We start from the raw sequence: 12,500 nt of genomic DNA, 5'->3' as shown, positions 1-12,500 counted from the left end.
AACAAGTTCAACAATTGGAGGTCATAAGTCGATTGCTGGAAACAAAATTGAAGACTTTCGCAGACATCGAGCAAGAAGTTTTATCATTGTGTACATGTAACATGGACGAAATTCCCCAGGAGATCGAAGAATCTGAGAAGTATGTGGAAAAGGTTATCGCATGCCAGATGAAAATAAGCGATGTTTCTAAACCGAATGCTGGTTATATGCAAGAAACGACTAATCCACTCGCAGGATTGATTCAAGCACTACCAGGAGGCTTGCCCCCGTCATTTCCTACAAGTCAAGTCAAAGCAAACTACCAAAGCTTGTTCTCCCTAATTTTCGTGGGGATGTCACGACCTGGATGGGATTTTGGGACTCGTACAAGTCTGCAGTACATGACAACGTAAGTCTCTCGAAAATCGACAAATTCAACTATTTGAGATCGCTATTGGAAGGTGCCGCAAGCCAAGCCATTCAAGGGCTTGCCTTATCAAGCGACAACTACGATTCCGCGCTGGAAATACTCGAGCAACGATTTGGCAAAACACAACAGATCATCTCCGCACATATGGAAGAAGTCCTAAAATTACAACCCTGCCTTACTGATCGTCCATCATCTCTTCGATTCCTCTACGATAAATTAAGCGTACATGTGCGAGGACTATCTTCTCTGGGAGTGTCGTCCCAAAAGTATGGCAGTCTGTTAACTCCGATCATCATGTCGAAACTTCCCAACGAAATACGGCTGGAGATCGCACGAAAATCTACCAATGAAGTATGGAAAATCGATGAGTTGTTGGACACAATCAAAGGAGAAGTTGAAGCGTGTGAAGCCAGTGAGGCTGTCAAAACAAAAGAAGTCCCGTTACGAAAACCGCCAAACCCTGGTTCGAATTCCTCACAATCGATTCCTACAGTGAATGCACTATTTACGATGGAAGGCAAAGAATTCCAGATTCGATGCGTTTATTGCAATGGGCAGCATTACTCAGCCTCCTGTATGAAGGTTCAACAAACGAAAGAGCGAAGAGACATTTTTCAGAGGAATAATGGATGTTTTATTTGCCTGAAAACTGGCCATGATGCGGAGAATTGCTTCAAAACAAAGAGATGCCGACACTGTGATGGAAAGCATCACCAATCGATTTGCGTAACAATAGATAAGCTCACGGAACAACAAAGAACGCCGAACGAACACGCAACTGTTACTATGAATACAACTGCGAAGACTACTACCAAGGGAACTGTGCTTCTGCAAACAGAAAGTTGCATGGCAGTCAACGGGTCAAATTCAATTCCTGTACGTGTGCTTTTCGACAACGGAAGTCAGCGATCGTATGTCTCATCGAGTGTAACTTCATGCCTAAATTTAAAGCCTGTCAATTCTGAAAATCTGCACATCAACATCTTCGGGGACACGAGTTACCGGAAACAGAAATGTAACGTCGTAAAACTGTGTTTACAAACACGAAATAACGAGAAATTAGAACTGTATGCAGTGAACTTTCCAGTAATTTGTTCGCCTTTGCCAAACAGAGTCAATGTAGCTGACTATGTCCATTTAGAGGGCCTGGAATTGGCAGACAACTTCGACAACACCGAATCAATTGATGTCCTGATTGGTTCCGATTATTACTGGGACTTTGTGTCTGGAGATTCCATCAAAGGCGATCAGGGTCCGACTGCAGTCAACAGCAAATTTGGGTGGTTGTTCTCCGGACCAATGTCCGATCAATCATCCAGCAGTGTTGTTTCCTCTAATTTGATTATTTCTGGTGGAGACAGTTCGATGTTGGAGGAGCAAGATGACGAATTAGTCGAGAGCTTGGAGAATTTCTGGGAGTCCGAGAGTGTTGGAATAATTCCAGAGGATAAATCACTATATGCAGATAGACGAAAGCCAGAAATCCACTTCAATGGTCACAACTATGAGATTGCTTACCATGGAAAGAGGATTTACAACCATCCACCAATAGTTACCGATTGGGCGTAACCCGACTGAGATCACTGCATTTGAAGTTGAAAAGGGATCCAGATTTATTGAGGGACTATGACAAAATTTATTCGAGAAAAAGAGCAGACCGGAATCGTTGAGAGAGTTCCTGAAGAAGAATCAAACAGTAACGTTGACAAAGGACGAGTTTACTATTCGCCACACCACGCAGTTATCAAGAAAGATCGCGAAACGACTAAAGTACGCAGAGTGTACGCTGGGTCACCGAAATCATCTAAGGATGAACTGTCACTAAACGATTGTTTAGAGAGCGGCGATAATTACATTCTGCACATATTTGACATGTTGGCAAGTTTTCGAAGCAACCCAGTAGGACTCATGGCAGACATAAAAAAGGCTTTTCTGATGGTGAGCATAAAAGAAGACCGGAACATGCTTCGCTTCCTTTGGTTTGATGACCCAGATCGAGACAGACTTAAAATCGTGCAATTTCGATTCAACCCCCTTTTGTTTGGATTACAACCATTGCCTTCTATACTTGGAGCAACAATAGCTCATCATTTGCGCTTGTACAAACAAAGTGAACCGGAAATGGCAGGCTTCTCGAAAAATCACTGTACGTTGATGATTTACTCTCTGGAGCAGGAGACGATGAGAAGGCCTTGGAAATTTATCACAAATCGAAGAGAATCATGGCTGCGGGGGATTCAATCTCAGAAAATGGAACTCTAACTCACCCAGTGTGATGTCTGAGATTTCAAAGTCTGAAGGGCCACAAGAAGATTCAATTACGAAACGCAAATCACAGTCAGATGTCACAATTGAAGATGATCAGTCTTACAATAAGACAACTACTGGATTAGATAGTCCTTCAACTAAGGATGACTTTGTTGTAAAGATGTTAGGACTAAATTGGAACACTCAGCAACAAACCTTTCTTCGATTTTTCCAGTTTACACGCGTATGCTAAGTCACTTCCACTCAGCAAGAGGTCCGTTTTGAAGGTCACAGCGAAGATCTTTGATCCAATGGGATTCTTAATGCCGTTTACGATAGGTCTGAAGATTCTGTTTCAAGAACTTTGCATTGACAAGATCAACTGGGACGAAACACTTCTATGAAAGCTTCTTGAAAAATGGACTTCCTTATTAGGCGAAATCAGCTGTTTCGAAACCGTGCGTATACCGCGATGCAATTTCACTGCGAGACCTGTTGAGATTCAAATGCACGCCTTCAGTGACGCCTCCGAACACGCCTACGCCGCAGTTGTTTTCTTGCGCTCTCGCTACAATGATGGTCGTATTGACGTGAGATTAGCAGCCTCCAAATTGAAAGTGTCACCCGTGACAAAGCAATCCATTCCCTGTTTGGAACTTTTAGGCGCTTTATCTCTCGTACGGCTACTCGACAAGTTCAAGGTATCGATTGGACTGACTCAATGACAACTTTATGCTGGATCAAGAACCAAAGAGTTTGGAAACAGTACGTGGAACACCGAGTTGAGGAAATTCGCAGCTTAACTTCCAAGGGTTCATGGCGACACTGTCCCGGTCATCTAAATCCTGCTGACTTGCCCTCACGTGGTTTAACAGCTAAAGCCCTTGTAGCATGCGAAACGTGGTGAAAAGGCCCAAAATTCTTGTACCTTCCCGAATCCGAATGGCCCGAGAATCGAACGACCCAGTCCGAAGATGAAGTCGCGCTCGCCAAAATTGTAAAGCATCCACCAGCTACTGTTCACTCACTAGTGAATTCCTCAGCCAGCATGTCAGAGAAGAAGATTGACCAGACAATCAATATCAACCGATTTCACGACCTAACGAAATTGCTTCTTGTAACTGCTCTGGTTGTCAAGGCTGTCAAGTCTTTCAAAGGTCAAGTTAACCATAAGAATACCGAGAAGGAACGAATCAGATGAAACGCAGCAGATTTGAAGGAAGCCAAACACCTGTGGATCCGATCAGTTCAAGAGTCAGCCTTCTCCAAAGAAATCACATTTCTTCTGAGTAAGGATCACAGCTCTGCCCCTCCAGCGTACGTTACACATTGTGGATTGTTCTTAGACGATGGCATTATCAAGTGTAAAGGGAGACTGAACAACGCACCGTTACCTGTAAACACAAGGAACCCCATTCTACTACCAGCGAAGCACGAATTCACCTGTTTATTGATCAAGCAGTCACACGAGTCGGTTAAACACAGTGGTATAAGAGACACGTTAACGACACTACGAGAACGCTATTGGAAACTGTGTGGACGTGAGGCAGTGAAGAAATTCATCTGAAGTTGTGTTATTTGTCGCAAACACGATGGAACGGCGTACAGCCCTTTACATCCTCCCGACCTGCCAAGTAACCGAGTTTTCGAGGATCTGCCATTTTCACATATTGGCCTCGACTTTACTGAACCGTTGTATGTTGAAATTAAGAATTCAGAAGACGAAATCAAGGAATCACAGAAGGTCTATGTCTGTCTCTTCACATGCGCATCCACCCAAGCTGTACATGTGGAACTTACACGAGCCCTTAGTGTTGAATCGTTCCTACTTGCCTTCCAAAGATTCACTAGTTGAAGAGGACTGCCGGCTACCATAACTTCCGACAACACCAAGACTTTCAGATCTTCATGTCAAGACATACGAAAAGTAGCCCAAGCAGAGGAAGTTTGGCAATACCTTGTGAACAAGCAAATTTCATGGAATTTTATTATCGAAAAGGCCTCGTGGTGGGGAGGATTCTGGGAACGACTTGTGAGAAGCATCAAGAAACCTTTGAAGAAGATCCTAGGGAGATCTACTCTCAGTTTTGACGAACTATCTACTGTTTTAGTGGAGATCGAAGGCATTATCAATTCCAGACCCCTTATGTACGTGTACGATGACAACGAATCAATATCTTTCCCTTTAACACCTTCTGATTTGATCTATGGAAGACAAATTACATCAACTCCGAACGCTACTCACTGTGAAGTGGTTAGTACAAATCAGTCACAAAGATGTCCCGTCATCATAGACATGTTCTTCAACCACTCACCAATCAGTGGCGTCAAGAATACCTAATCGAGTTGAAAGAAATGATCTCAAGTCGGATCTAAAGGGTGCAACAAACGACGTATTTCCATTGGAGACATTGTCTTGTTGAAAAACGATTCTACAAGTAGAGCTTGCTGGAAACTAGCAAAGGTCAAAGAGCTCATTCCTGGAAGGGATGGTAATGTCCGAGCGGCTGTGGTGAAAGTTGCTAACAATTCAGGTCGTCCATCTCATCTAAGAAGAGTCGTACAGCATTTGGTGCCTATCAACGTCAAGGTGCATTCGGAAGCTACAGCAACTAACGAAACGCAACCAATGAATCAGGTTACGAGGCCAAGATGCATAGCAGCAGTTAATGGAGAAACTTTACAAAGAGAACTGAACATTGTGTAAATAAGTTAGTTATTCCCTTGTGTTATTTGTCGCAAACACGATGGAACGCCGTACAGCCCTTTACATCCTCCCGACCTGCCAAGTAACCGAGTTTTCGAGGATCCGCCATTTTCACATATTGGCCTCGACTTTACTGGACCGTTGTATGTTGAAATTAAGAATTCAGAAGGTCTATGTCTGCCTCTTCACATGCGCATCCACCCAAGCTGTACATGTGGAACTTACACGAGCCCTTAGTGTTGAATCATTCCTACTTGCCTTCCAAAGATTCACTAGTTGAAGAGGACTGCCGGCTACCATAACTTCCGACAACGCCAAGACTTTCAGATCTTCATGTCAAGACATACGAAAAGTAGCCCAAGCAGAGGAAGTTTGGCAATACCTTGTGAACAAGCAAATTTCATGGAATTTTATTATCGAAAAGGCCTCGTGGTGGGGAGGATTCTGGGAACGACTTGTGAGAAGCATCAAGAAACCTTTGAAGAAGATCCTAGGGAGATCTACTCTCAGTTTTGACGGACTATCTACTGTTTTAGTGGAGATCGAAGGCATTATCAATTCCAGACCCCTTATGTACGTGTACGATGACAACGAATCAATAGAGACCTTAAGATACTCGTATATCGGTGTACGGGTACGGGTAGTGTACCCGTACACGTAAAACGTTCTTGTGCGCAGCTAATTTGATTAAGATACCCGAAGAGTTAACGCGCGGGGATTGGTAGCGATTGTTTACAAAGATGGCGGCTACGGCGGCAAGGTTTGCTCTTTTTACTCAGAAATAACTTGTCTAAATTGTTTAATAAAGTCTATCAAATGTATCCAAACGTCTTCTTTACGAATGTTCTGTCTTTAGAAAGTACGCCAATGATATGCTTCTTCTCCATGCGTTTGACACTGACGATGAGGACATCGAAATTCTTCTTGTGGATGCTTTGAGTAAAGTTCCGTCTAGTGTTGACATAGGTTTTAAAATTGACCTTGAAAATCTGGACGAGCAAACTTCCATCGACCTGTTTAGGTAACAGCGAGTTTGAATTATAGTCGTGATAACAAAGGTATGGTATTGGAACTCTCCAAACCTTACAACTTTTCGACACAGGTTTAGCAAAAACGATCTTAGAGTACTGCACGATGCTCTTTCAATACCTGCTGTGTATAAGTGTCCAAATGGAACTGTGGCTGGTGGCTTGGAAGCTCTGCTTATCCTACTACGAAGATTGACATATCCAAACCGTTTGTGTGATTTGTGTCAGTTGTTTGGAAGACCCGAGCCAGAACTCAGCATGATAGTCCATGAGGTAAGTCAATTTTCTTTTGAGTTGGCAAGGGGTGGGGAGGGGAGAGTCAACATTAACTTGTGTAAATAAATGGGCCTACTCTTATTATTAAGTGCGTTTTTCAGACACATGGGACATAATAAACAGATCAGAACTAGTATTCCCTGGTGGTATTAACTGGTATTAATATTTATAAAACATATCAAAAGCTAATTAAGGGTATTCCATGTATTTGAAGCACCCCCCTAACTGTCTTCTTTCAAGCCACCTGCTTATTGACCTTTTCCCCCTACTTTTTAAAGGTTTTGAATGACATATACATCAGGTGGAACCACAAGTTGGAGAACTTGGACCAGAACTGGATTGATGCACAGTCATTTGCAGAAGCCATTCACAATGCTGGAAGTCCACTAGACAACTGCTGGGGTTTTATTGATGGCACACTGAGGCCATGCTGCAGACCCATAAGAAACCAGCGAATTTTGTTTTCCGGGCACAAGCGGACACATGGTTTGAAATTCCAGGTAGAAAGGACATCTGGCCAATTATAGTGCTAATATGTTATTCTTTGTCCATTTCATAATTGGATGTTAACCTAACTTGTGTTCATTTGCTTTTAAAAGTGCATTTTCCAAATGTTCAAGTTAAAAAATATCTTAAATACCGTTTTATTTTTCAGAGTGTTGTTTGTCCAAATGGTTTGATAGCAAACTTATATGGCCCAATTGCTGGACATCACCATGATGCCTTCATGCTTCATGAGAGTAATTTAATGCCCAGGCTTGAAGGAAAGTTCAGAGCTCCACATATATTCAGCCTGTATGGAGATCCGGCCTACCCTCTCCGACAGCATTTACTTGCCCCTTATAGAGGAGCAATGCTAACTCCAGCTCAAGAATTGCTCAACAAAAGAATGAGCAAAGTTGGGGAATCAGTTGAATGGGCATTCGGGAAGGTTGTGCAATATTTTGCATTTCTCGATTTTCGGAAAAACCTCAAAGTCCTTTTGCAACTAATTGGGAAATACTATGTTGTGGGTGTTCTTTTGATTAACTGCCATACTTGTCTATATGGTAGTGTAACTTCAGATTACTTCTTCTTGCCTCCCCCTGACCTACACACATACCTTAACTGATAATTAAACTGACAAATACAACCTTAACTCAAAACTTTACCTTCATTTTTCATGATTTTACAGATATCAAACCTTGATAAGTTTCTTTACTCAGATAAAACTTCTTAACTTCTCTTACCACAAGAATGAAATATCCAACCCAACATGAAAAGTCAACAAGAAGTCTCATGCAAGCATGTAACATTAATTTTGTAGTGCTACTTTTTGGAGGTCATAAAAGCTTTTAATAATTCAAGTTGCATGTTCATTTGTTGCTCCTGGAGGGAAATGTGTCTCTTGTCAACTTCTAATTGCTCTTGCCTAAGTTTAGTTTCAGCCTCAAGTGCATCACGTTTGTATTCTAGCTCCTTCTTTTCTGATAGGTATGACATCACATCTGGTCGACCTCGTTGCTTTGTTTTCTTTGGCTTCCCTAGTACGATAATAATTATTTAATTAAATGTAATTACACAATCTGTGTGAATTATTATTCTCACAGGAAATACCAAGGTTTTAACTAACGGCATTTTCAAACTACAAAATGACATTTTGCAGACAGCTTGATACTTATTTTACTCCACAGTGAACCTGATATAGAGGGACTTGACATACAAAGAAATCAGAAATGAGAATTACCCCCCAACCCCCCTTCAAAAAAAAGGGTCATGAAACTGCACTCCCAAAAATGAATCTTGATGAACAAGAAATTTTTGAGTGTTCGCAATAATGCATTTTCATATTTACTCTTTTGAGCGAGAGGGGTTGGTTTGGCCAGTTTTACCTATGTATTCTATGAGTAGTACCATTCTAGCTCATAAATCTTTAGAAAATAAAAGACAATGGGCCAGGTTCTGGCTCTGGAATGAATATACATCTACTGAACACTTCCTGAGGATAACACTTTTATTCACAAGTAAAGTAGTAGCATGCACAACCAGTTATACTTACTGGCACTAGGGCCAGCTGCTCCCTCATCATCTGAGTTCTCACTGCCTGAAGGACTTGATTCTGAAAAAAGAGAAAGAACAGAACAGGGATGGTTATTTTTAACATTCCTCTATTTTAAAAGTTAAGTCACAAGTGAGTAACAACTTACTTCTCTTCAGTGTTTCCATAGCCTTATCCCTGAATTCATTTGCTTTCTTTTTATCCTCTTCATCTTTTTTCTTGCCCTTCTTGCTCTGCTGCTGTAAGTCATCAACATAAGCCCTGATATCATCTAAAAGTTGATGAATTTCATTATACTGCTCCTCAGTGCCTGACCTGACAATTTAACAATAAGACCCTCAGCTATTTGCTCATTATTTTAATGGCTGCAAAGTGTTGTAAAAACTCAAACAGGAATTAATGAAATACTTCTTTAAGGCTGCAGAGTTTTCATCTTTGTGATGGCGGAGAAGAACATCAAAGTGCTCTTTACATGAGCGGCCTTTCAGTGTGATTTCTTCATTTGCCCATGCTCTTTGGAGATTGTCAGCAATTAGGTTCCAGTCATTGGGATTACTAGGTCTTAATGCCAGCACTTCTCTAAGAAGATCAAGGTCATGGTTTATGTGCCATCTAAACATAGTCTAGAAATGAACAACCATTGTGAGGTTTTTTCTAAGATACTGAAGAGTGAATAGGAGGGTTTCTGAAAACGAACACACTTCTTTGTACTTCTCACAATGAGGTACATTGTTTTGAACCGTAGGTGATCTTATTTTAGTTCTAAGCAAGTTATAGTAATTTTAAAGTAATTTTGTACATGCATGTCGCTTGATACATACAAAATCGCACTCAAATTCTACATTTTATATCTTAACAACAAGCTACAACAAGTAATTCATTCATACACTAGCTTATTGAAATATCATGGAACTATTTAAAGAAACTTGGCGGGAAGTCCCTCGACCGAAAGCGCGAGGGCACAACAATTGTTATCGCAACCCCGCCATTTGATCGAGGCACATCGCCAAACAATTTTTTTGATTTTCAACTTCAGCAGTGACTCCCATGCAAAATTTTTCAATGCTAGTGCTTTTGGGAGACTCGAACGTTGGAGCAATTCACAGAAATCCCCCGAATCCGCCACAAATTGATATCGTTTCAGAGTTCAAACCGCTCATTTGAGATCCAAAATCAATCCAGTTTGAAGCGCTTTCTTTACAGCTAAAATTTAAATTTGGCAAAAATATTTCAACAGACTTGCAATAACATTGCCAAGGAGTCATACAATTCACATTTGCACTTAAAACGTCATAAAAACTTACTCGCTTCTCCATCTTGTCTTACTCGTAATTCTTCTACGGGTAAACTGGTGTCTACCCCGGGAAAGCGGCTGGGTCTACCGGGTAAGGTCGATGACGTCATCGCAAAATGAAAAAAACATGGCGCTACCCGTTACCCATACACCGATTTCGGGGTATCTTAAGGTCTCTAATATCTTTCCCTTTAACACCTTCTGATTTGATCTATGGAAGACAAATTACATCAACTCCGAACGCTACTCACTGTGAAGTGGTTAGTACAAATCAGTCACAAAGATGTCCCGTCATCATAGACATGTTCTTCAACCACTCACCAATCAGTGGCATCGAGAATACCTAATCGAGTTGAAAGAAATGATCTCAAGTCGGATCTAAAGGATGCAACAAACAACGTATTTCGATTGGAGACATTGTCTTGTTGAAAAACGATTCTACAAGTAGAGCTTGCTGGAAACTAGCAAAGGTCAAAGAGCTCATTCCTGGAAGGGATGGTAATGTCCGAGCGGCTGTGGTGAAAGTTGCTAACAATTCAGGTCGTCCGTCTCATCTAAGAAGAGTCGTACAGCATTTGGTGCCTATTGACGTCAAGGTGCATTCGGAAGCTACAGCAACTAACGAAACGCAACCAATGAATCAGGTTACGAGGCCAAGACGCGTAGCAGCAGTTAATGGAGAAACTTTACAAAGAGAACTGAACATTGTGTAAATAAGTTAGTTATTCGCTTTCACAAAATAACTAGGGGAGTGTGGAAATCGTTCACCCTTCTTAATAACTAAGTTAATCTGTGACAGTGGACACTGCATTTTGTTTGTACAGATTCTTGGTTTAAACCGGTTTGATCACGTGCGTTTTGTAATAACATCCGGCTTTTCAGTAGTTTTTGATTAGAGTTTCGATGTTTTTCAATCGAGTGAGATTCTTCAACGTGATGTACAAGTGATTGCTACGAATAAACTAGTTTAACGGGAAGAGTTTCGAATAGGATGATCATATTGATGTCTATCTCCTAACACTTGCATTTCTTGAGCAACGAGTGAACACAAGGTTGTAAAAAGTGTACAGTACTACTTTGGACCTTAAAGTTACACTGTCAATGCAAGAAATATCAAACATTACCTAAAATATAATCAAGTTCTGTGCCCACAACTTAGTTGCCAACATGAAACGTAAGAACTGATTATGACTAAGTGCAATGTCACCAATAGACAATACTTTGGCTCAAAGTTCAAGTAAGAAACTGTAAATCCTTTATCATTTGTACAGTTTATAGACCTCCAACTACAAGCCTAAACTGTTTCGACAAAGAATTGAGTGGAACAATTATTTCAGCTTTATCACTCAATAAGGATATTTATATACTTGGTGATTTAAACTGTAATGTCTTAGATCCCAACGATGCTGCGTCTCAAACATTGATCAATTTTTTTACCGCATTTAATTTAACTCAAATGGTTAAACAACCAACAAGAAGAACCGAGATCTCCGCTACGTTAATTGATGTCATCCTGGCTTCAAATACAGATTTAGTGAAAGATGTAAAAGTATTGCCTTGTTCTATTAGCGATAATGACATGGTTTACTTAGAATTTAATGTAAAGAAAGACTGTCCTGCACCTGTATATGTCACAACAAGAAGCTTCAAAAATTATGATCAAGTGGCCTTCCATAGAGATATGTCTACTGCTCCCTGGTCAGTTATAAACATCTTTGATGATGTTGATGATAAACTTAATGCATCCCATTTAATATTTGATGATATACTTGATCCATATGCGCCCATCAAAGAGGTAAAGATACGGAGTCGGCCAAATCCTTGTGTTACAGAGGAAATCTGTGCACTAAAGACGAGAAGATTATGAAGACGAGAGATTATTCGAGAAAGTTGGCAAGGAAAACAAACGACCCGCTAGCATGGGCTGGTTATAAAAACTTCAAAAGGGAAAACTATACGTTCATTTATTCCAAAAGAGTCAGTTAATCGTAAGTCTTACACCAAAGAGGACAAATTGGTTGCTAACAAATTTAATAAATATTTTACCTCAATTGGCCAAAATACGATCGATAAAATCCAGTCACTGGCTAACGAATGCAACTACGATCTTACGCAATCGTCTTTTGTCCCAAAGTGCTACCCGTTATCACATCAGTTTGCATTCAGAGCTGCGGAATGCAGTGAAATTGAACAAGTTGTTAGTTCAATGGTAACAGGGAAAGCTCCTGGGAACGACAAAATCCCACTGCGTGTAATTAAGGACTGCCTTCCCGCTATTCTTCCAACGCTCACATCTATTGTAAGTAATTCACTCACAAGTGGCGTATTTCCATCTATGTGGAAGACTGCAGAAGTGATCCCTATTCATAAACATAGCGATTATGAAAAACCTGAAGACAACCGTCCCATATCTTTATTGCCCATTTTATCAAACATATGCGAGAGAACTGCACTAAATCAATTTATGCCTTACCTGGTTCTAAATGGACGATTGTCAACAA

At 40.8% G+C, this 12,500-nt stretch overlaps 2 protein-coding genes across 2 annotated transcripts; both read left to right on the top strand.

The window, feature by feature from the left end:
* Positions 1-346: 346 nt before the first annotated feature.
* On the top strand, positions 347-1,978 carry LOC137988907 (uncharacterized). Its single transcript, XM_068834849.1, has one exon. The coding sequence runs from the start codon at positions 347-349 to the stop codon at positions 1,976-1,978; it is 1,632 nt and encodes a 543-aa protein (XP_068690950.1).
* A 57-nt stretch (positions 1,979-2,035) lies between these two features.
* LOC137988906 (uncharacterized) lies at positions 2,036-2,671 on the top strand. Its single transcript, XM_068834848.1, has one exon. The coding sequence runs from the start codon at positions 2,036-2,038 to the stop codon at positions 2,669-2,671; it is 636 nt and encodes a 211-aa protein (XP_068690949.1).
* Positions 2,672-12,500: the final 9,829 nt, after the last annotated feature.

This window comes from Montipora foliosa, unplaced genomic scaffold (assembly GCF_036669935.1).
Source record: "Montipora foliosa isolate CH-2021 unplaced genomic scaffold, ASM3666993v2 scaffold_434, whole genome shotgun sequence".
Classification (NCBI taxonomy): Eukaryota; Metazoa; Cnidaria; class Anthozoa; order Scleractinia; family Acroporidae; genus Montipora; species Montipora foliosa.
Note: the sequence above shows the minus strand (reverse complement) of the source record. Positions and strands in the feature narration are given on the sequence as shown.

Coding starts and splice junctions, on each gene's coding strand:
- LOC137988906 (XM_068834848.1), top strand. CDS start 2,036: ATGACAAAATTTATTCGAGAAAAAGAGCAGACCGGAATCGTTGAGAGA.
- LOC137988907 (XM_068834849.1), top strand. CDS start 347: ATGGGATTTTGGGACTCGTACAAGTCTGCAGTACATGACAACGTAAGT.